The 24,713-nt window shown below is 40.0% G+C and overlaps 1 protein-coding gene across 2 annotated transcripts in view; it reads right to left on the bottom strand.

Moving 5' to 3' along the window:
• The window catches only part of LSAMP (limbic system associated membrane protein), a gene marked incomplete at its 3' end in the record, with an annotated part of 648,619 nt that overhangs the window by 202,956 nt on the left and 420,950 nt on the right, over nucleotides 1-24,713 (bottom strand). For both annotated transcript variants that reach the window (XM_082655043.1, XM_082655044.1), the window contains exon 3: nucleotides 16,620-16,745. In XM_082655043.1, the coding sequence (XP_082511169.1) occupies nucleotides 16,620-16,745 (126 nt within the window). The remainder of the gene's footprint in view (nucleotides 1-16,619; nucleotides 16,746-24,713) is intronic.

Raw genomic sequence — 24,713 nt, 5'->3', positions numbered from 1 at the left:
AAAATTACCAAAGTTCATTAATGTTGAAGGAAGCAAGTTCATATAGAATCTCTACTAATATTTGACCAACTAGGTCAAAGCCAGCAAGAAAGGGGCAAAGTGGACAATTGTTCGCTGAATCATGCATGGCCTACTAGCCCTTATACTCCCCAAATGGGAGTTACTTAGACTTCTATTTCTTAAACTTTTCACTTAAAGATTAGAACAGCTTGAAGTTGGACTATAAAAGGAAGAAAGAAAATGATGGAGAATATTTTCCTGGTGCCAGACAGTGGAGAACACAAGAGGAGACTGGGAAGGAGAACTGAGGAGGCAGAAAGCCATGGATGCCATCTGACAGGCCTTTTGAATGTGCAGCTTTGGCTGCCTGCCCACTGCACCATGCACCCTACATCCCTCTGTGCATTGCTAGAGTAAAAGGAAAGCACATTCTTGGAAAAAATATCCCCATGTATCCAGAGAATAAGGGAAAGTCATAATTAAGGTTATGGGAGAGACAGTAGCCAAGGGGATAGTGGAGGTTACAGCTGTTGTGGACAAAATGTTCAGACGGAAAGGAAGTTTACACAGGTTGAGCCAGATGGGGTTTCTGTTTCTCAGCTGGTAGACAAATGTCCTCTCTGCTAACCTTCCGCCCTAAACTCACACTGGCCACTTGCCTCTGAATTATGTTGCCTATATATATATTTTTACCTCAAATTTGGGTGTTTCATGACTCTTGCTATTTGCAAAACCATTAGGGTTTAAATAGAACACCTGAAAGATCCATTATAAGCAATGTTTGAAGGAAGAAGATCCATCATTTCAAGGCCAGGTAAAACATAGAAAAAGTCTTCTATGGCTAAAGCACTGGGGCAAAGGAAAGATGAAGATGCGTCACTCTTAGGTGGGTTGTTTTTCTTGGTTCTTTTCTTTTTTCTTTCTTTATTTTTTTTATTATTATTATTTATTTATTTATTTTTCTGCAGTACACGGGCCTCCCACTGCTGTGGTCTCTCGCGTTGCGGAGCACAGGCTCCGGAAGCACAGGCTCAGCGGCCATGGCTCACGGGCCCAGCCGCTCCGCGGCACGTGGGATCCTCCCGGACCGGGGCACGAACCCATGTCCCCTGCGTCGGCAGGCGGACTCTCAACCACTGCGCCACCAGGGAAGCCCTATTTTTATTATTTTTTTAACATCTTTATTGGAGTATAATTGCTTTACAATGGTGTGTTAGTTTCTGCTTTATAACGAAGTGAATCAGCTATACAGATACATATATCCCCATATCCCCTCCCTCTTGCGTCTCCCTCCCACCCCTCTAGGTGGTCACAAAGCACCGTTTCTTGATTCTTCATACAGGCATGGTCACTTGTGAATTGGTGACCATGTGTGACCAAAGGCAGCAATGTGTGCCTTTGCACACAAATCACACCTTTTTCTATTAGAAATTTTAATGGTACAACAATAATAGCAACTTTCTTTATTAAGAGCTTAACAGGCCAGGTACTATGGGAAGTGCCTCATGAACATTATCTCTTTAATTCCCACGATAACGAGAAAGTCAGATTATCCCATTTTGTAGGTCATCACATGGCTTAAGGAAATCATTTTGCCATGATCACACAGTCAGCAAATCATGTCTAAGACTCAAACCCGGGTTAGCCTCCTTTCCAATTTTCTCCTCTTAGCAACAATGCATATTTCCTTTATGTTTTTCTATAAAGGCCTTTGTCTTCATAGGTAAACTCAGAGAATTATGCAGTATGTAAACTCTCTTCTCTTCAGATTACTTGATAATAAAGGCAAAGTCTAATTACATTTAATTTGAATATGGCAATACTTGGAGATTCCCATACTTTTGTGTGTGCGTGTGCGGTACGTGGGCCTCTCACCACTGTGGCCTCTCCCGCCGCGGAGCACAGGCTCCGGACGCGCAGGCCCAGCAGCCACGGCCCACGGGCCCAGACGCTCCGCGGCATGCGGGATCCTCCTGGACCGGGGCACGAACCCGCGCCCTCTGCACTGGCAGGCGGACTCCCAACCACTGCACCACCAGGGAAGCCTCCGGAGATTCCTGTACTTTGCCTTTCAAAAGTCATTTAGGTTTGTAACACTTGAATTTCATCATTCTTTTTATTTTTTCTCTGCAAAGCAGATTGTAGTGGGTTGAATGGTGGCTGCCAAAAGATATGTCCAAGTCCTAACTCCCAGAACTAGTGAGTGTGACCTTATTTGGGAAAAGGATCTTTGTAGAGATATTTAAGGATCTCAAGATGAGATCATCCTGGATTTGGGGTGGAATCTAAATCCAATGACTGGTGCTCTATAAGAGAAAAGAAAGGGAGACTTGAGACACCCAGATACAGAGACACAGAAGAAAAGGCCATGTGAGGACACAGACAGAGATTGGAACTATGCTACCACAAGCCAAGGAAGGCCAGAAGCAACCAGAAGCTGGAAGAGGCCAGGAAGGATCCTCCCCTAGTGCCTTCAGAGGGAGTGTGGCCCTGCTGACACCTCGATTTTGGACTTCCGAACAGTGAGAGAATAAAGCCATCATGTGTGCGGTAACAGAGTTATACCTGTGTATACTTAATACACAGGTATATTTTGATGATGCAGATATCAAGATAGTTTGGCAAACATAATGAAGGGAAATTGTGTGATTTGTGACTACAACTGAGTCTTAGGAATGCAGCTTTGTGCCTTAGTTTCTTACTGCTGTAAACTGAGAAATCACAAGGTATGGGAATACTTATTTCTAAAAACCTAAAAGGTCCGATAATATCAAATTCATACAAATAACATAAGCAAGTCATGTGTATATATATGTATACATATATATATGTATAAGCAAATGTATGTAATATGAATAATGTAAATATACATAAAATCTTTGGATCACCTGTTTACGTTTGATTGGTTTCTTATGAAAGGCCAACTGGGAGAAAAATTCATTTAGAGAATCTATTAATATCTGGTAGATTTTTCTCTGTCCCTGATCAAAGCCAGGAATGCCCCTTGGCAATGGTCTCAGGTCCAATTCTTATTCATATGTTATTGCCTATTGAGCTCTGGGCTTGAGCTGGGAATTGGTTCTGAAAATTCATGGAATCATTCATGAGTGACTGGCCAGTATCTCCTATAAAAATTAGCAATTACAAACGCTGAATACCTTGGACGTGACTGGCATGGGGTAGACATTCCATCATTAACAGAAGTAGTTGAAGCTAGTGAGGTTATTATTTGTGTTGGTGATAGCAGTAGTAATAAAAGTAGTGGTAATGGTACATGTGGTGAGAAAAGACCTAAATTATTATTTTTGTTTGTCCAAATCTCATGGAACTCTCTCATTTAAGATAGAAGCACCAAAGAAAGAGAACCAGCTCTGTATCTTGGTGTCTCAGTGGATACTGAGAATCTGTTCCAACCCAGAAAGGTACCACCTTAGGCAGCTGAGAGTTTAATAAATGGAATATCTGGATCTGATAAAAGAACTCCGAGCCTGTAACCACAAGAAGACACTATTTAGGATCAGGTCAGAAGCAAGATGGGGTGCTGACAAGCTGCCACGGTAGCAGCCCTTTATAAGTCCTCCAGTCACCAGTTACCCACCCTTACACATCATGACAGAATAAGGTTGTGAGTTACTGCTGCCGCCGGACACTTCCTTGGTAGAGCCACACTGTGGACAAGAAACAGACCTGAGTGAAGATTCACATGCTTTGCTAAAGGCTTAGCAACATTGCACACTAGCCTCAGCAGAGCCCCTGATCCACTCTGACACCCAGCAGCTGAGTCAGCCTGCTGCGGAGACCTTAGAGTGCTTAAAGGTTCCTGGGGAGTTATCTCCTCTAGCGACCATCAGGAACAGAACTGCCAAGGGCAGAAGTTACCGCTACTTACACATGTGTAAAACAAATTTTCCTTCCAGCCTGGCCTGGGTGTGTTACAGGAATAACCTAATGGGACATGCTTTGAGTCTCCTACTTGTTCTTTGGCATTATGGAGAAGACATAATGGTGTTTCCTCTATTGACAGGACATTTGGTCTCAGGGAAGAGAGTAAGCAACAGAGTTCTATTGCCATTCCCATTTGGTCTCTGGATTATGGCTGCATATCCTGAGTTTAAGAGAGGATTTATCTCCAGGATATATCCAGTCCTAAAGAACGTGAGGATAGAGCCATTGCAAGTCTGTGACACAGGAGCTCAGAGAAAGACAGATGAGCCAGGAGTCCAGGTGGTCAGCATCATGAGATCAGACACTATATGCTATGGACTGAATTGTGTTCCCCCGCAAATTCATATGCTGAAGCCCTAACCCCTGATGTGACAAAATTTGGATATGGGGCCTTTGGGAGGTAATTAGGTTTGCATAAGGTCCTGAGGGTGGAGCCCTCATGGTGGGATTAGTGCCCTTATAGGAAGATACACCAGAGAGTTTGCTTGCTCCTTCTCTCTCCATTGTGCACACACCAGAAAGGGGTCTGGTGGGCACACAGCAAGATGCCAGCTGTCTACAAGCCAAGAAGAGAGTTCTAACCAGAGCTTGACCATGCTGCTCCCTGGTCATGGACTTCTTGCTTCCAGAACTGTGAGAAAATAAATATCTGTTATTTAAGGTCCCCAGTCTATGGTATTTTTTTTTAATGGCAGCCCAAGCTGAATAATATACTACAGTGACAGTTAAAAAAAATAAGTGGGCTTACTTATTTTAAATAAGTGGGCTTATAGAAGTCATTACAGGGGCAGCAAGTATAGTTACCACAATTAATTACTTTCTGTGAAAATAAAAGATGTCTACCTCTTCTCTCTTCAAGGAACAAGGGAATCTACCTATCTTCTCCCAGACAGCTCCTAAAGTAAGCTGTCTAAATTCCAGAGTTACCCAAAGAATTGCCCATGTCTATGTCCACACCAAATGACACTAAGCTATGAGCAGCCAAGTCCTCAATACCATGTGTTATATTTGGACTGCCTTTTGTTCTAGGGTGAAATTTTGGAATTTATAGTTTGTTGCAGTTTAAAGCAATTTTCTCATGGCTTTATTGGAATAGTGAGAATTTTTAAAAATACAAAATATCTATTGGATTGCCTCATGAAGAACTAACTTTCTGTACTATTTTCCCATCTGCCTTTCAAATCCCTCATTCCCTGATCTGGATCTGTCTTTCCATGGCCAAAACAGCATAAAGCCTCAGTGATCAGGCCAAAAAATTTTTTCAAAAAAGACTGATGTCGGGCTTCCCTGGTGGTGCAGTGGTTGAGAGTCCGCCTGCCGATGCAGGGGACACAGGTTCGTGCCCCAGTCCGGGAAGATCCCATATGCCGCGGAGCGGCTGGGCCCGTGAGCCATGGCCGCTGAGCCTGTGCATCCGGGGCCTGTGCTCCGCAACGGGAGAGGCCACAGCAGTGAGAGGCCTGCGTACTGCAAAAAAAAAAGACTGATGTCATTCAAAGACTGACATTTCAGTTTTTATTACTAGAATACCTTGAAGAATTAGATCTGATTTGCATTGATATTTGCCAACTGAATTATTAAAGTCCTTTTTTTCCTTTTCTCTTCCCCTCATCAGATTTTAACACTTTAGTCAACAGCAGACAACGTCACAATTTAACAGTCATCTGACTTAACAGAGCCTCCTGGGCTTTTGAATTGTTGACCAACTTGAGAAAAATACCTGATTTGATGCATAAAATGAGGGTGATGACACATAAAGGAAATGGCAAGGGTTTTTTTGTTTTGGGGTTTTTTTTTTTTTTGGTAAAAGAGTATGCTTCTCACATATGTTTCTTTTTTTCTTTTTTTTTTCGGTACGTGGGCCTCTCACTGTCGTGGCCTCTCCCGTTGCGGAGCACAGGCTCCGGACGCTCAGGCTCAGCGGCCATGGCTCACGGGCCCAGCTGCTCTGCGGCATGTGGGATCTTCCCGGACCGGGGCACGAACCCGCGTCCCCTGCATCGGCAGGCGGACTCTCAACCACTGCGCCACCAGGGAAACCCTCACATATGTTTCTTAAGTGACATGGGATAACTTCATTGACATGTCTTTTCTGGGCAGTGTGACCCCATTTGAGTAACCTATTGAGGTTTTTGTGTTTTACTGGAATTAACTGTAGCCTCAATGTGCTGGGAGACTTGAAAATGAACACGTATACCTAGAGAAGGATGAGGATTTCAGAAGTATGTGCATATTTGAAGTGATATGTTAGCCTCAAATATCATTAGACTATAGATGGAAAAAGACAAAGTGGGAATTTCTGTACAGTTGTTACTTCTAAACCTCTTCATCTAAAATGACAGAAATACGAGCCATAGAAATGTGATAGTGCATTTATATATCAAATAGTTTTAAACACACCACACACACACACACGCACACCAGGTCATCACAATGTTTCCTATTGATTTCATAGAATCTCAAATATTCCTATACTCGTGTTTGGTAAAAATAGCATACAATCCTATCTCAAAAAGATGTCTTTTCTTTATATCCTTTATAAGGCAGGGGTTGTATAAGTTTATGAAACAACAGAATCATCTGGCCGACTTGTTAAATTACAAACCCTTGGGCCCCACTCCTAGAGTTTCTTATTCATGTAGGTCTGGCTTGGGGTTTGCTAATGACAATTTACATTTCTAACAAGTTCTTGGGTGATGTTAATGCTGCTGGTTTGGGGACCACACTCTGAGAAGCACTTCTCTGGTTTTAGTACTTATTTTGGTCAAATGGAGTGCTTCATAGCCTTGCAGTCAGTTCTTTCTACTATCTAACCAAAATGACTACTGTCATTTAAGGCTATATTTTGTTTTGTAGAATCTAAGATAATAGTAACAGCAAGCAGCCCTTGAATAACGCTTTATCATTAATAAATCACTTTCATGTACACGATCTCACTTGAGACAACACAGGAATCCTGGTGGGTGAGCAGGTATTATTTTATTCGTATTTTCCAAGTGAAAAGTAGAGAGCTTAAAGGGCTTACCCCAAACTCCTAAAAAGTAAATGGTGAAGAGCAGAGAAGAGCAGAGACTTGAACCCAGGCTCTAAATTCTGCATTCTTCTACCAAGTCACTCTTTCTCTTAATCCCTTACAGTTGTCAGAGAGCTTTACGCTATTCAAGCTACTTTCATGTTCATTATCTCATTTGATCCTTCAAAGCAACAGCATGAGGCAGGCAGGGCACCATATTATTGTCTGCTTTTTGTAGATAAAGCCATTACAAAACATGATAGGAAAAGTGGCTACTGTCATTCAGACAGTATTTCTTCATGCACTAAGCTAAAATTTTCCTGCAATATTTAGCAGCAGCATCTGATGTAGGTAAAGCATCAGACGGTTCTCCTTTCCAAGTCATATTCAATGGCCCAGTAACTCCACCCCCATCGCTACACCGGTTTTTTGTTTGTTTTCTTGGTAGGAATACATTTGGAGGGAATGCACGTGGGGATAAAGTTTAGGATTACTGGTTAGTAAGGAAAGTGGGAAACATTCTTAAATTTCTAGACCTCAAATATTGAAGAAAACAGCTTTCTCTGCATACAAAGAATTTCACCTCTAGTCTAGGGCTTCTCAAAGTTTAATGTGCATACAAACCACCCAGGGATCTTGATAAAATGCAGATTTTGATTCAGTGGGACTGGAGTGAGGCCCAATATTCTGCATTTCTATAAAGCTACAAGGTGATGCCAATTCTGTTGATCATGGTCCAACCTTGATAGACAAGAGTCAGTCCTATTTCTCAAAGCCATAATTACTTTTACTATTCTCGAAACCATCTCTGAATCTCTCGAGTGAAACAGAGAAATTAAATTATAAAACACTGTAACAATATGTGGTGAATACTATGTACATTGTGGGACTTCCCTAGGTGTTCCTCTGTGCTAGGCTATTTATAACATCCCAATATCTTCCAATCTATTTTGATCTCAAGATCCAGGATGATGCCAAAAATGTGGTCCATGGACCAGCAGAGCCAACATTACCTGGATGTTTGTTAGAAAGGCAGAATTTCAGGCCCCATCCTGCTGAATCAGAATTCATATTTTAACAAGATTCTCCAGATGATTTTCCAGTACAATAAAGTCAGAGAATCACTCCTTCAGATTTTTTTGCCCTCCTGTGCTTACAGACTCATCATTATGCTCATGTTGCTGGTCCTCTGACTCACTGGGAGTATCTAATGCTATAGAATCCCCTAATTCAGCAAGAGATAATTTAAGTGTGGGGTGAGGCAGGGAATCTGTATTTTTAAAAACTTTTGCCTCGAGGTAATCCTAATGATTGGCCAGATGTAGAAATCGAATGGTGAAGATGAAAATTATGCCACAGGTGGCTACAGCCAGAAGGGATGGTTTATAGGGAATCGTAGGAGATGTTATAAAACTTACAGCTCGGCAATGGAGGTTCCTTTTACAGATTGACTCAATCTGTGAACTGTTCTCTACTACCAAAACCAGGGTGGGCCTGGACTTCTGCCACTCAACCCCTAACCCTCATTGTAGCACTAATTCATCGGTGTGACAGTGCTGAGAGCTTTGTTACCACATATTAAAAAAAACATTTCCCAGATACAGAAATCTGCACTAGGCATTTTACAATGTGTCTTACAGAAAGACAATGTCCTATATATTTGAGATATATAAGATACAGTAAAGAAAAACTATAGTTATGAAGATTCTGTTCTTAAAGTCTAAACTTTAAACAGATTCTAACAGAGTTTGACATTTAGCTAGAATAAGTAATTCATTTATTCATTCAATAAATTTTTACTGAGCGCTTCCTCTGTGCTAGGTGCTATAATGGGACAAAGAACGTGTAGGTGCCTGCTCTGCTTTCATGAGGAAAATAGTAAAAACATAAACTTTTAAGAGAATTACCGAGTGTGACAACTGCTGAGAAGAATAATTTCTGATAATAAATTAGTGATAAAGAGAATGTCAAAGGATTTGATACAAAAATATGAAGATTTCAGAGAATTCTCTGTAGCCCAGTGGATAATGATGAAAGTCCCACAGAAGGAAACCAGCACATCAGGGCAACAAAGAAGAAACAGATCTGAACAGGACCTGGAGAGCTTTCCTGAAATTTCTGAAACCTTCTCAGTAAGAGATTAATGAAACTATTCGTTGGATAGCCTTAGTTATATAATTCTTATTGTGTCATTTGCAGTTTGCTTTCTATTCATTCGTGCTTTAATTACTTGTCAATGTGTATTTAGTTTCCACTTCCTGATGTAAGTTATTTCTCAACAATACTATTTTTATGAAGCCCTTAATTGAACAACTCATGGTTGATTGATTGATTCAGCACTTATATGCCAAGCAACATGCTAAGAATATACACATAAGTAGGACATATAAGTTTCTGTACTTTTATGGATCTTATAATCTAGAGATTGCACATAATTAAAATGCAATTTTACTACTTCTATTATATGGCTTCCTGTAGGGAGTGTTGTCTTGAAGGCCTCAAAAGAAAAAGTTATACTGGCAAAATGATGATATTGGTGAGATATGAAATCATGCTTCAAGAAGAAAACCAGGATGTGTGAAGGCCCCAAAGCAAGTGGACAAGGCATATTCTTGAAATATAAGTAGTATAATCTACCTACTGCCTAAAGTTGAATGATTAGGGGTTTAGGGATAGGAAAATAGGTTGAATGAAGGGTTCTGCCATGCTTAGTTTGAACTATATCCCAAAGACAATAGGAAATTGGGAAATCAAGCAGGAAAATTAACTCAACCATTTTAAAATTTAGAAACACCTTTTTGTAGTAGGGGTAAATACCTAGTAGCAAGAGGTCCAACTGGAAAACTGGAGAAATTGTTGGTCATTTTTTGGTATCACTGTACACAAATTTTATTTTAAAAATATCATTGTAATTTACAACCTATAGGGCTCTCTACAGCTACAGTTAATAAAGTATTAGCTGTTACATAGCCAGACTCTGGGAAAACTGTCCTCTAGGAGAAGAAGCATGGACACACAAGTAAGTCACACCAGAAAATTTCTCCCTAACAAGATGTTTTTCTCATGCCCTTTTGAAAGATGAACACCTCAAGTGAGTATATTGAAATGTGACACAATATAAGATGTGACATTTTAAGACTAGCCTTGGTGAGAGCATTTAAAAAGTCTCCCTGGTTGCTGTGTTAGAATGAATAAAGATGGCATGGAAGTTGTTTTCAATAAAATTATCAGTCACCCCCAAACTTTCACTATGGAAATCTGACATAGGGATAAAAAATAATTAAAACAGATACTGAAAATAAGAATATCAACAATAGCTAACACTGTGCTAAGGACTTCACCTACATGTTCTCTTTTAATTCTCATGATAACCTTTGGCAAAGATTTATCTTTAGACCTATTTTAAAATTAGAAAACACAGACTATTTGGAATAACGGAAAAAATATTTGAAGTCATGAGACGCTGAGAGATGCGGACACTATTTCTGTTCTCCTAGGCCACGTGCAAAGTTTGTGATTAAGCTATTGCCACCACTCCCCCCAATTCCACGCAAGCTTCCAAAATGTCCTGAAGCGCTCAAATCCAAGCTAGCTCCCCAAGGACAAATCTAGGATGGTTCATTTCTCTTCAGGAAGAGTTTTCTGGGGATCTGATGACACATCTGGGAGGAGCAAGAGTCAGGTGCTGGTGGTACAAGGGCATCTGTACAACACTCATCAAAACGGCCAGCACATCTGGTTGTGGAAATCCTCCCATGACTTAAAGATTGTCAGTGTCAGTTATTGTTAGTCTCTTAAGGATTTTTAAGGTTTGGAGGCCAGCAATCATGCAGTTAAATTCTGTAGTCTTCATTTTCTAAATTACCCATTTGATTTAATGACAAGGTTATTACTGAAAAAGAGTTTGTATTTACTTGATTAGGCTATTATGGAATTATATGCATGGGAAAAGAATATGTTCCTGACCTAAATTTAACATATTCACACACAAAAATAACTGTCTATATACCTGCTACACTGGTATACACTACATTGTATATTTAAAACCAACATATAAGTAAGGTTCTGAAAAGAAAATAGAGCAAGATTTTTCTTTATTTTTCTGTCCTCTGAGAAGGGAAACCAAGAATATTAAAAAGTAAAAGAGGAGCTTCCCTGGTGGCGCAGTGGTTAAGAACCCGCCTGCCGATGCAGGGGACACGGGTTCAAGCCCTGGACCAGGAAGATCCCACATGCCGCGGAGCAACTAAACCCGTGAGCCACCACTACTGAGCCTGCGCTCTAGAGCCTGCGAGCCACAACTACTGAAGCCCGCGTACCTAGAGCCGGTGCTCCGCAACAAGAGAAGCCACCGCAATGAGAAGCTCACGCACTGCAACGAAGAGTAGCCCCCGCTTGCCGCAACTAGAGAAAGCCCATGCTCAGCAACAAAGACCCAATGCAGCCAAAAATAAATAAATAAAATAAATATTTTTTTTTAAAAATCTATAAATTTTTTTTTTTAAATCTATTAAAATAATCTAAAAAAAAAAAGTAACCAAATACTAACATCATGGTGTCACATAAAGATGCTGGCCTGGATTCTTCAATGCATTATTATGTATACTCTTTCTCTGCCTAGGATATTTTCCCTCCCCTGTTTTCTTGGCCTGGTTCTATTCATCCTTGAAGTCTCAGCATAAGCTCCCCAGAGGGCAGCTTTGCTTGCCTTGCAGATTTTGCTATATGGCCTTGTTTTATGGTCTTATTGAAAGCTACAGTTTTCCTTTATACTGTATAAATCTAATTAAGTAGTTATTCATGCAAGTATTAGTTTAATACTCTGCTTTCTTGTTGAGCTATAAGTTCCATCTGTGCAGGGACCATGTCTGAGTAGTATTGCATTGTATATTTATGCCACATCTTCTTTATCCATTCATCTCTCGATGGCCACTTAGGTTGATTCCATATCTTAGTAATTATAAATAATGTTGCTATGAATACTGCGGTGCATGTATCTTTTCAAGTTAGTGTGTGTGTGGTTTTTTTAATAGAAAACATTTCTTATGTGAGCTTTCTATACGGGTTGTTGATGTCCAATCTGGCTTCTGGCTTGGACAAGAGAATTGTACAGTGCCTGCTAAGTTGTTCTCAGGCTAAGGGGCTCAGTTCTCAGTGTGCCTGTTGAGCGTTTCAGGTATAGAAAGTCACTGAGGATGTAAAAACCTTTGTAGAAATGAAATGCACAGAAACTCTAACCATGAACAATCCTGACACCACATGAGGCACACTTGAGAAAGGGGCTTTCTTTGGAATGTGAGAAGAAACAAAGTTAAATGAAGATGGGAGCAGCATTGCTCACAGAAGGGAGATCAAACACTCCATAGAAAATACATGTTACGGTGCAATTGCCCTCTGGGAGTTACAGGATTATGAAAGTCTAACTTAATTAAGGGAGAAAATAGGTCACATTTAACAACCACATACATGACACATCATTTTGATTATATAGAAAAACTGAAGAGGAGAGAAAAATTAAGAAATCAGAAATACAAGAGAGGCAACCATGGAATGCAGCAATCTCTTCTCCTCCATCTATGTCAGGTATATGTTTTGATTTTGTATATATAAAAAATTCACCATTCTTCTAACTTCCCTCTCTAAAAACACTCGCAGTATACTTAAAAAAGAAATTTCAGGTGTGAAAAGAAAGAGAAACAAAATGACCCAATGAAAATTTTTTTTAAAAAACTGAATTAAGAGGTAATAAATATTCTTCTCATAAAAATATACCTTGCACCTACTTTCCTTTCTCCCCCTTGTGTTATCAAATGACAGGTAATCAGGTACTTGTGAAACCTGCATGAAATCTTCCTGGTTTCAGGGCTCAAAGTCCCTGTGAGGTCGAGCTAATTACAGATACATTTCTTCTGCAAGGCAGTCACACTCTGTACTGTTGAAGGCACAATTAATAATTGAACAAAGCTAGCTGGGGTTTTTTGCTCATATGGCTAAGGGTTGCAGTAGCTTTGCTGTCACACAGGGAGCAGAGCCTCTTCATTGGGTGTCTCCATGAAAGGCTTAGCATTATAGGCTGAAAAGGATCACCCCCTGTTTCCAAATTTTGCAAAGAATAAAAAACACACATAAAACAAAAAATCCTGGTTTCCTGTATAGCAGTAAAGGCAGATTCTCTCTCCTGTCCTCAGGAATATGATTATGATCAGGTGGTTATTTAGGTCAGATGTGAAAGAGATGAAGGAGTAGGCTTGGGAATTAATACCTGTTGTAGACAGAATTGGAGTCTGCCCTTGAGTCTGTGAATGCAGCAGGGAACTAGTTTTGTATGCGCCAGAATAGAATTTGACCCATAGAGAGGGTCTAGATAGAGGATTATAGAAGAATAAAGTTCTTTCCCTTGAGATGTCTTTAGGAATTTAATGGGGGATATCCCCAAAGCCCCATGGAGTCACAGATGAGTGCAGAAAATCCTTGACCTATGCCCCAAGCCATACTCTTGAGCAGGGGTCTGTAAACTATTCTGTAAAGGGCCAGGTAGAAAATATTTTAGGCTTTAGGGGCTAAGCCATATCTGTTGCAACTAGACTCTGCAGTTTTATTAAAAAAAAAAAAATCCATAGACAATGTGTAACTGAATAAGCATGGTTTTGTTTCATTAAAAGTTTATTTATGGGCACTGAAATTTGAATGTCATATTTTTTTTTGCATGTTAAATAATAGAATTCTTTTGATTTTTTTCTAACCATTTAAAAATTGCTCTAAGCTTGCAGGTGGTAAAAATGTGAGGCAGGTTGGATTTGGCCCAGGGACTAGTTTTCTGATCCCTAGGCTGACTATTGGGAATCCCTGTGTGTACACCAAGTTTTCTAGTTGATTTTGAAGTCCCTAGTGTTCTCTGACTGTATGTAAATGCTGCCTTTATTGTGAAAGATCTAGCTTGTCCTTTGGTCTTTTGATAACTTGAAACATCATGGATAACCAGGTTATTCAGGGTTCAAACCATATGTTTACTATCGTGAAAAAGTCTACTAGAGTTAGCTATGAAGATCTAAACTCCTAGAACAAGCCTGAGAAGGCCTTGAAACTCCGGTTTGATCTCATTACTTTACTAAACTGAGGGGATAAAAAAGAAACTCCGGTTTGATCTCATTACTTTACTAAACTGAGGGGATAAAAAAGAATATATCTTTAGGTTCAGATCACCAATAGCATTTTTCCCTGAAAATAAAAAACCCAAAACTGTTTACTAGTCAATAGTACACCAAAAGAATGAAGTATTTTTATTAATGCAGTTCATTTCTTGATTATAACTTGAATATAATCTATCTTCCTTCCTTCTTCCATTCTTTTATCCCCACTTATTCCATAAAAAAATGAGATTATAAGTAATATATGTATATAAAGATTTAAATTAATTACAAAAGGTGAGACAATATGAAAATAATGGTAAGAAAACAAGATGAAAGCAAGAGTGTGTCTGTATACGTATTTGATATCATAAAATTCCACATAGTTTATTTAAAATCCACTTCATTAATGTGTAATTTATATATGATTTCCTCTATTCTTTCACAGACCAGTCATAAATTTGGCTCTAAGTTTGGTAACAGTCAATACGATGAAGGACTCATGATTATTTGTAAAAACTCACTGGGTTCATTTTAAAAAACAAACCATTGCTTAGAGAAAGGTCAGTAGAAACATTGAAAACAAAGAGGAGCTTTCTCAAAGTGTCCTTTCGGAGGAAACCATGTCGTACAATTAACCATCTCTCAAAAACAACATTGCACAAAATGCAATGATTTTAGAGGATATCTTTTATAACAGTGGTCCCCAACCTTTCTGGCACCAGGGAGCAGTTTCATGGAAGACAATTTTTCCACAGACTGGGCGGGGGGTGGGGGAGAGTGGGGACAAGGGTTCAGATGGTAACGTGAGCAATGGGGAGCAGCAAATGAAACTTCGCTCACTCGCCCACCACTCACCTCCCGCCATGTGGGCTGGTTCCTAACAGGCCGCGGACCAGTCGCAGTCTGCGGCCCAGTGGTTCGGGACCCCTGTTTTGTAACATCCTTAAATATGTGCCCAAAACTTTTATACCAAATAGTCATTTAGTAAAAGCACTTCTACATGGGAAAGGTCTAGGTGTTGTGGTATTGAGGGTTAATATCATTCCATTCAAGGAGAATGTGCTCTGGAGGTTTAATTTAATCCAGGGGAAATGTGTATCATATCTAGATAATATATTATCTGATATTCACACTTCAGATAAGCCTGCATATGTATTTTTTTCCATGTGAGGTTTAAGATGGGAATGAGAGGATATGAGTTTGATCCCCCAAAATAAGTGCTTCATTTATTGCTTTTATATATTATCAATAAATGACAAGCTGTATGCATTAACAATAGAATGGGTTTTGAGTGACATTGTCTAAAGAAAATAGAAGCCTCTAATAAGAATAGCTACCTAAATAAAAGACCATTCCATAGGTTAGTCTAAACTTCACCTGATAAATTAATTTGAGGGCTAATATGAAAGGAAGGCCCATATTCTCACACCACAAAATACAAAATATTTAAAGATGCTACAACCAAACACTACCCTGGCCTGGTCTTTTAGAAGTATCTCGGGATAGCTCCCATTGCCTATCTAGCTTTGCACAACAATTTTTCATGGTGTTCATTTCAGAATTAATATGTTATAAACAAGATGTCTAGATTTTATACGAGAAAACTTTAAAAGAATATCAGATATAAATCAGTTAAATGTTGGGGGTTAGCTACCCAAATAAATGACATTTTATAAGAATAATTGATCCATAGTTCCTCTTTCTGGAAAAACGAAATAGCAGGCCCCATTCTACAAATACTGTCATTCGCAAAGGCATGGTTTTGCATATAAGAAAATTTCATCTGTCGAGTAGGGGAGGATGCATGCAGTTAATACTAAATAATTTGGTAAAGTATTTAAATGAAGCTCAAAAGGCAGCAGAACCTCAGAACCCAGTTATAGTGGGAGGAGGAGGGGAGAATGCAGAAGACTTTCCTGAGAAATGATTTTCTGACTTTTACTGAATTAGCATCCATAGCTGGGGATCTATAACGAGCTCATGAAGTTTAGTCCATGCCTGGTGCCCCTCCACAGAGCCAGATGCTAAGGATAGGATATTAGAAGTCACAAACAATTGTGTATTATCCCTAAAAGATTTCATCACAAGGTGCTACATATAAGGAAACTATATTTAAAAGCGAAGCAAAACAAAAAAATATACAAAGAGCTATGGAAATTTAATCCACACAAAATATTGCTCCAAGGCATTCAGGCACCAACCTGGCATATATTTCAGACATAATACTAAGTCATTTAATGCATTTAATGCTTCTATATTTGTTGCCTTGAGGAAGTGTTCTATTGGAAATGAAATATATCATATATAAATCATCAAAAAAATATATATATTTTCCCCCCCATGGTTGTAGACTTTATAGAGATGGATACATTAGCCAAGACCAGAGATGACCCTAAACAAGTCCTGTGTCACTACTGTAATAGTGTTTTAATAACAATATACATGCTTGCCTTTTGGATCCAATGGAATCACAGAAACATGAGAATATTCTAAATAGCGTATGACATCTGGGGGACTGGTAGGTTACTTACCAGTTGGTGTAAGGTGTCTCCAGGTGATAACAGGTTCAGGACGGCCATTGGCCATGCAGACCAGGGTCACGTTGCTGCCCTCATTCACAGTGACATCCGAGGAAATGTTGGAGATCTTTGGTGGAACTGTAAAGACAAAAGCAAACGGAATATGTAAGCATGTCAGTAAAAGCAGGTTTCCAGTACTGGTCCATGCAACAGGAAGTGGCAAATTCAAGCGAAGTGCTTTTCTGACTTAAACCATTTGAATTTTTGTATTAAGAAGTCTGGGTGCTTTTGGACATCCTTACAGACTTAGTGAGCAGATGAAAAGCGTGGTTCTTACTATAAGGTGAGAATCTCTCCACTATGGTCAAGTGTTGTAGGAAGTATGCAGAGTAACATAATGAAAATGTCTTAGCTCTTTTCTGATTACAATGGACCTTATTTGGTTATTAGAGAACATGCACAGTTATACACATTAAGAATAAATTTCTTATCACTAAATATTACCGACATTTATGTTCTTATGTGTATAAAATGATTATAGCCCACTATTTACTCCAAATGTCAGGAAAAGAAAAGCAGTGCTATTTAATGTCGGATTGCAGAGTTGTGTCATAAAGATGCCGTAATACCTTGTTGCTTATAATCTAGCCACAAAAGGAAACACTTGGTTAATCACTACAAGAGAAAACCTCTAAATATCATCTTGGTGTGTGACATGGCCTGATGATGTACCTTAGAGCTTAAAAATGGAATTAATAAGGCCTATGTCACAGACAGGTAGACTTTATAAAAATACTACTATTACTCCTAATACTATTACCACCACTACTAACATTTTAATAATAGCTAACTTTAAGCATTTATTATACATAAGACCTTATGTAGATTACTTTATAAGTATTGTATTATCTCAATAACTCCTTATAATAAGGAAATAATACCCTATGAGGATTTTATTTATGGGTGGAAAACTAAGTTATAGTTATAGGCTAGGTGAGAAACAGAAAACAGATTTGAATCTGAAAAGACTCCAGGGCCCAAGCTCTTAAGCCCTACTTGAATGAATCTTCATCTTCACAATCCAGGCTACCAGATGGCCAAAAATGACAGAAATTACTTCTCCGTGATATGAGAAATGAGTCCCCAAGGGCTAGCTGCACTGCCGTCTGACTTCCTTCATTAGTGTTCTGGGTGGCAACATTAGATCTCACACTGGTGGGCTTAAGTGGAAAGTGAATTACTTACAAATTTCATCACAGAGGTTATGCACTGATTACAAATTGCAGAGTTTATGCTTTGACTGTGATTTTCCTTTTTTTTAACTCTTAGCTGCTTATGCTGTCTCTGAAAAACTATGTGTCAGGGGAGGGAGGAAGACAAGAGAGCATGAAGTATTTCAATAATAAAAAAACTCTTATTTTTTCTCACTCTTCCTGCCCATTATAGACTCTGTGCAATGACAAATAAAACAGGAACATTTTCTGCTTGTAGAGGCAGCTGCCTGACAACTGTATTATCCCTGCAGATCCCTGTTAGCAGTTATTGATGGTACCTGGGCAGCTGACCAGGTCAGAGTGTCACAAGGAGGAAGTGGGAGGAGGATCCTCTTGACCTTGGCATTCTTCTCACAGTGACATCTGATATGGTCTCTGGGTAGGAACCAGTGATTCCAAATCAAACCCAAAGGCAGAAATAGAATGTAGTTGATTCCTGTCACTTAGCAACTTCTATTTGTAGAGTTTGTTTCCCCTTTGGGTTCAGAGTAGTTTTCTCATATTCATACAGACTTACAGTATACCCTCCCAGACTTTCACAATGAGGACCTGAAAGGTTATATCCATTTAATAGGGAAGAATATGAGGCACAGAATGGAATAATGGCTTATCAAGGGTGATCACATCACGAAATATGGCTAGGCTTAGAACCCAGAGCTCCTGAATGTACAATTGTTCTACTGTTTAATATTAACAGTTTTTAATTCCCAGTCGAGTAAGCCATGGTTCTGAACATGTGCAAAAACACCTACAATACAACCTATGATGGTGTTTGAGAACAAGACTTGGACATCCTAGGTACCTCCCTCAACAATCTAAGAACTGTAACAGGAAGCTATATAGTAATTATAAAAGCTCACGTCACTCAATTCAAAGTTTATTCTGAACTCCAAGACCAGACGTAGAGTAGAGAAAAGAAACACAGATGTGTTCTGATTTAAAAAAAAAAAAAAAGTGGAGGGGGAAAGATTCCATATCCCTAATATATAAACATGTAAATTTACAAAATAGAAAAAAAATCTCCAATGGCCAAGATCTGAGAGAGTTATTATTTATGATAAAATTTACTCATATTGCCTCTCCTTTATAGGAGGAATATATATGTACTAAGGACTTTGATTTTACATGGACACAAGTAAGGTCACTTGCTCAATATTACATAGACAGGTAGTAATAAAATTGGGAATAAAATCTAGAATAATTAGCTACAGGGCTATGCTTTAGCCACCAAACTATATTCTTTCTCCTAATTAAGGACAGTATATTCAGGTCCTGAATCTCAGACACTGGAGATACACAAAGTGTTTGTGTTGAACAGTTAGAAATGCAATCATGTTGACATTGTATCCCACCTTCCTCTGGGTCACTAACCAGTAGTTTCACTCCATCATTTATCTTCCTACTTTATTGTACTTTGTATCAGCTTCTTGCCATAAGCATTTATATATGATGTAGCCTTTTTGCTCTAGAAAGAAATCCCTCCCCAAATCCCGTCTTACCTTCTTATTTACTTTTAACTTCTCTATCTCCAAATTTTTGAAGGAATTGTTCTATACCATGTCTTCACTTCCCATTCACACTCCAACTTTCAGTGCAATCTGCATTCTCTCATTAACCTCCAAAGAAACTGCTCTCAAGAGGCTCACCAATTTGTTTGAACCATACTGTTTTCAGGTCCAATGAAAATTTTTGTTATTATTCCTATTTTTCACTGAAGTAGTTGACTTTGTTGACCGGAACCTCATTCTTCCTTTCCTTAGTTTCTAGGTCACAAACTCAACTGCTTTTCCTCTTACCCTTCTGGCCAACCTTCCAAGTTTAACTTTTGGTCTTATCTTGTCCCCTTCCTTAAACATCTGAAGATTTGATCACTGTCTTCTTTTTAAATATTATTCACTGTGATCACTCACTACTCATCTACTCTTGAGCTTCAGAAGCTAATGTCATGCTATTGATGACTCCCAAATCAGTAACTTCAGCCCATATTTTTCTCATGACCTTTATATCTGCATTTTCAATGAACAAACTATTCTACGTCTCCACTGAATGTCTCACAGAAATCCAGGATTCAACATACTCAGGGGTCATCGTCTTCCTTCCCACAGAGAACCTGTAATCTTGTGATCACTTTCTCAGTAATGGTGTCCCCATGAAAACAGTTGCCCAAACCAAAAAAGAAGTTTATCTCCCTCGACGGCTCTCTCTCCTTTACTGCCCCCATATAAAATGGATCCCCAAATTCTACGGCTTATGACTTTTAAATATCTCTCAGATTCATTTATCACTCTCAATTCCTCTCTCAATTCCTATTCCTACTAGCCTTGTTCCAACCATCGACATTTCTTTTTATTTTTTTTGCCTGAATTACCGCAAAAGCATTACAAATAGTTTCTTTGCCTCTAGTCTTCTTCTCTCCAAGCTCACTGTCATTCATTCACCATACTGCAATCAGAATTTTCCCCCTAAATGGCAAATATGAATATGGTATCCTCTGATTAATCTCATTGCCCTCAAAATAAAAACTTCTTAATATGGCTTAATAGGTCATTCATGGTTAGCCCCTGCTTCTCTCTCCTGCCTTATTTCCTATTCCCTTTGCGTTGCGTCATCCAGTCAGATCAAACAACTTTTGATTCCTGTAATGTACTGTCTTTGTTTACTCCCAGGCATTTAACATTCTATTTTTTTCTACATGGAATGTCTTCTTTCAACTCTTCACGTGACTCTTCCATTTCCTCCATCAGGTCTCAACTTGTCAGCTTGTTTTCTCACTTTTTCCAGGAAGACTGTCCTGTCATCCCCCACCTACCCCCAACCCCACTCCTGATTCCATATTGGGTGCCCCTCCTGTGTTCTCACACTGTACCCTGTGTTTCTCCACACAGCACTGAACCATAATTGCTGGATTATTTACCTATGCCAGTCACTAAACTGAAAGAGGCAGACAGGAAGGCCTTTGTCCACTGAATCTTAACAGAGCACGGTACTTGGAATATGGTAGGTGCTCAGTCAGTGTGTTTGAAAAAAGAAATGAATGAAATTTTTCTCTCCAACTCTTTTCTGAGCTCAAAGAAGTCATCTCATTAAATTTTTGTCACAAAGGAGCAAGCTTTTATTCTGAACCAGTAAAACATTTTTATCAATATTTCTTTAGGTACCCATCTAGTCATCTATTTCACTATCAACTTTGACTCAATTAAAAAAAATTGAGGACGAGGGGAAGATGGTGAAAGAATAAGACACGATCACCTTCCTCCCCACAGATACAACAGAAATACATCTACACGTGGAACAACTCCTACAGAACACCTACTGAACGCTGGCAGAAGACCTCAGACCTCCCAAAAGGCAAGACTCTCCCCACGTACCTGGGTAGAGCAAAAGAGAAAAGAATAAACTGAGACAAAAGAATAGGGACGGGACCCGCACCAGTGGGAGGGAGCTGTGAAGGAGGAAACGTTTCCACACACTAGGCAGCCCCTTCGTGGGCGGAGACTGTGGGTGGTGCAGGGGGAAAGCTTCGGAGCCGCGGAGGAGAGCACAGCAACAAGGTTGCGGAGGACAAAGCGGGGAGATTCCCGCACAGAAGATCAGTGCCAACCGGCACTCACTAGCCCGAGAGGCTTGTCTGCTCACTCACCGGGGCGGGCGGGGCTGCGAGCTGAGGCTCCGGCTTCGGTCGGAGCGCAGGGAGAGGACTGGGGTTGGCAGCATGAACACAGCCTGCAGGGGGTTAGTGTGCCACAGCTAGCCGGGAGGGAGTCCAGGGAAAAGTCTGGACCTGCCGAAGAGGCAAGAGACTTTTTCTTCCCTCTTTGTTTCCTGGTGCGCGATGAAAGGGGATTAAGAGCGCTGCTTAAAGGAGCTCCAGAGACTGGCGCGAGCCGCGGCTAAAAGCGCGGACGCCAGAGACGGGCATGAGACGCTAAGGCTGCTGCTGCCGCCACCAAGAAGCCTGTGTGTGAGGACAGGTCACTATCCACACCCCTTTCCGGGGAGCCTGTGCAGCCTGCCACTGCCAGGGTCCCGGGATCCACAGACAACTCTCCCGGGAGAACGCACGGCGCGCCTCACGCTGGTGCAACGTCACGCCGGCCTCTGCCGCCGCAGGCCCGCCCCGCACTCCGTGCCCCTCCCTCCCCCCCCTCCCGGCCTGAGTGAGCCAGAGCCCCCGAAGCAGCGGCTCCTTTAACCCCGTCCTGTCTGAGCAAAGAACAGATGCCTTCCGGCGACCTACACACAGAGGCGGGGCCAAATCCAAAGCTGAGCCTTGGGAGCTGTGAGAACAAAGAAGAGAAAAGGAAATCTCTCCCAGCAGCCTCAGAAGCAGCGGATTAAATCTCCACAATCAACTTGATGTACCCTGCACCTGTGGAATACCTGAATAGACAACGAATCATCCCAAATTGAGGAGGTGGACTTTGAGAGCAAGATTTATGATTTTTTTCCCCTTTTCCTCTTTTTGTGAGTGTGTATGTGTATGCTTCTGTGTGAGATTTTGTCTGTATAGCTTTTTTGTTGTTGTTCTTAACATCTTTATTGAGGTATAATTGCTTTACAATGGTTGTATAACGTTGCTTCCACCATTTGTCCTAGGGTTCTATCTGTCCGTTTTTTTTTTTTCTTTAAAAAAATTTCTTTTTGTTCTTAATAATTATTTTTTATTTTAATAACTTTATTTTATTTTATCTTACTTTATTTTATTTTACTTTATCTTCTTTTCTCTTTCCTTCCTTCCCTCCTTCCTTCCTTCCTCCCTCCCTCCCTCCCTTCTTTCCTTCCTTCCTTCCTTCATTCCTTCCTTCCTTTCTCCCTTTTATTCTGAGCCGTGTGGATGAAAGGCTTTTGATGCTGCAGCCAGGAGTCAGTGCTGTGCCTCTGAGGTGGGAGAGCCAACTTCAGGACACTGGTCCACAAGACACCTCCCAGCTCCACATAATATCAAACGGCGAAAATCTCCCAGAGATCTCCATCTCAACACCAGCACCCAGCTTCACTCAATGACCAGCAAGCTACAGTGTTGGACACCCTATGCCAAACAACTAGCAAGACAGGAACACAACCCCACCCATTAGCAGAGAGGCTGCTTAAAATCATAATAAGTCCACAGGCACCGCAAAACACACCACCAGACGTGGACCTGCCCACCAGAAAGACAAGATCCAGCCTCATCCACCAGAACACAGGCACTAGTCCCCTCCACCAGGAAGCCTACACAACCCACTGAACGAAACTTAGCCACTGGGGAGACACACCAAAAACAACGGGAACTACGAACCTGCAGCTTGCAAAAAGGAGACCCCAATCACAGTAAGATAAGCAAAATGAGAAGACAGAAAAACACACAGCAGATGAAGGAGAAAGATAAAAACCCACCAGACCTAACAAATGAAGAGGAAATAGGCAGTCTACCTTTGAAAGAATTCAGAATAATGATACTAAAGATGATCCAAAATCTTGGAAATAGAATAGACAAAATGCAATAAACATTTAACAAGGACCTAGAAGAACTAAAGATGAAACAAACAACGATGAACAACAAAATAAATGAAATGAAAAAGACCCTAGATGGGATCAATAGCAGAATAACTGAGGCAGAAGAATGGATAAGTGACCTGGAAGATAAAATAGTGGAAATAACTACTGCAGAGCAGAATAAAGAAAACAGAATGCAAAGAACTGAGGACAGTCTCAGAGACCTCTGGGACAACATTAAGTTCACCAACATTCGAATTACAGGGGTTCCAGAAAAAGAAGAGAAAAAGAAAGGAACTGAGAAAATATTTGAAGAGATTGTAGTTGAAAACTTCCCTAATATGGGAAAGGAAATAGTTAATCAATTCCAGGCAGCACAGAGAGTCCCATACAGGATAAATCCAAAGAAATATGCCAAGACGCATATTAATCAAACTGTAAAAAATTAAATACAAAGAAAACATATTAAAAGCAGCAAGGGAACAACAACAAATAACACACAAGGGAATCCACATAAGGTTAACAGCTGATCTTTCAGAAGAAACTCTGCAAGCCAGAAAGGACTGGCAGGACATATTTAAAGTGATGAAGGAGAAAAACCTACAACCAAGATTACTCTACCCAGCAAGGGTCTCATTCAGATTTGATGGCGAAATTAAAACCTTTACCGACAAGCAAAAGCTGAGAGAGTTCAGCAACACCAAACCAGCTTTACAACGAATGCTAAAGGAACTTCTCTAGGGAAGAAACACAAGAGAAGGAAAAGACCTACAATAACGAACCCAAAACAATTAAGAAAATGGGAATAGGAACATACATACGGATAATTACCTTAAAAGTAAATGGACTAAATGCTCCCACCAAAAGACACAGATTAGCTGAATGGATACAAAAACAAGACCCATATATATGCTGTCTACAAGAGACCCACTTCAGACCTAGAGACACATACAGACTGAATGTAAGGGGATGGAAAATGATATTCCATGCAAATGGAAACCAAAAGAAAGCTGGAGTAGCAATTCTCATATCAGACAAAATAGACTTTAAAATAAAGACTATTAGAAGAGACAAAGAAGGACACTACATACTGATCAAGGGTTCGATCCAAGAAGAAGATATAACAATTGTAAATACTTATGCACCCAACATAGGAGCACCTCAATACATAAGGCAAATACTAAGAGCCATAAAAGGGGAAATCAACAGTAAATCATTCATAGTAGGGGACTTCAACACCCCACTTTCACCAATGGACAGATCATCCAAAATGAAAATAAATAAGGAAACTCAAGCGTTAAATGATACATTAAACAAGATGGACTTAATTGATATTTATAGGACATTCCATCCAAAA

The sequence above is a fragment of the Grampus griseus genome, assembly GCF_964374135.1.
Source record: "Grampus griseus genome assembly, chromosome: 5".
NCBI lineage: Eukaryota > Metazoa > Chordata > Mammalia > Artiodactyla > Delphinidae > Grampus > Grampus griseus.
This window is presented reverse-complemented; position numbering and strand designations above follow the sequence as displayed.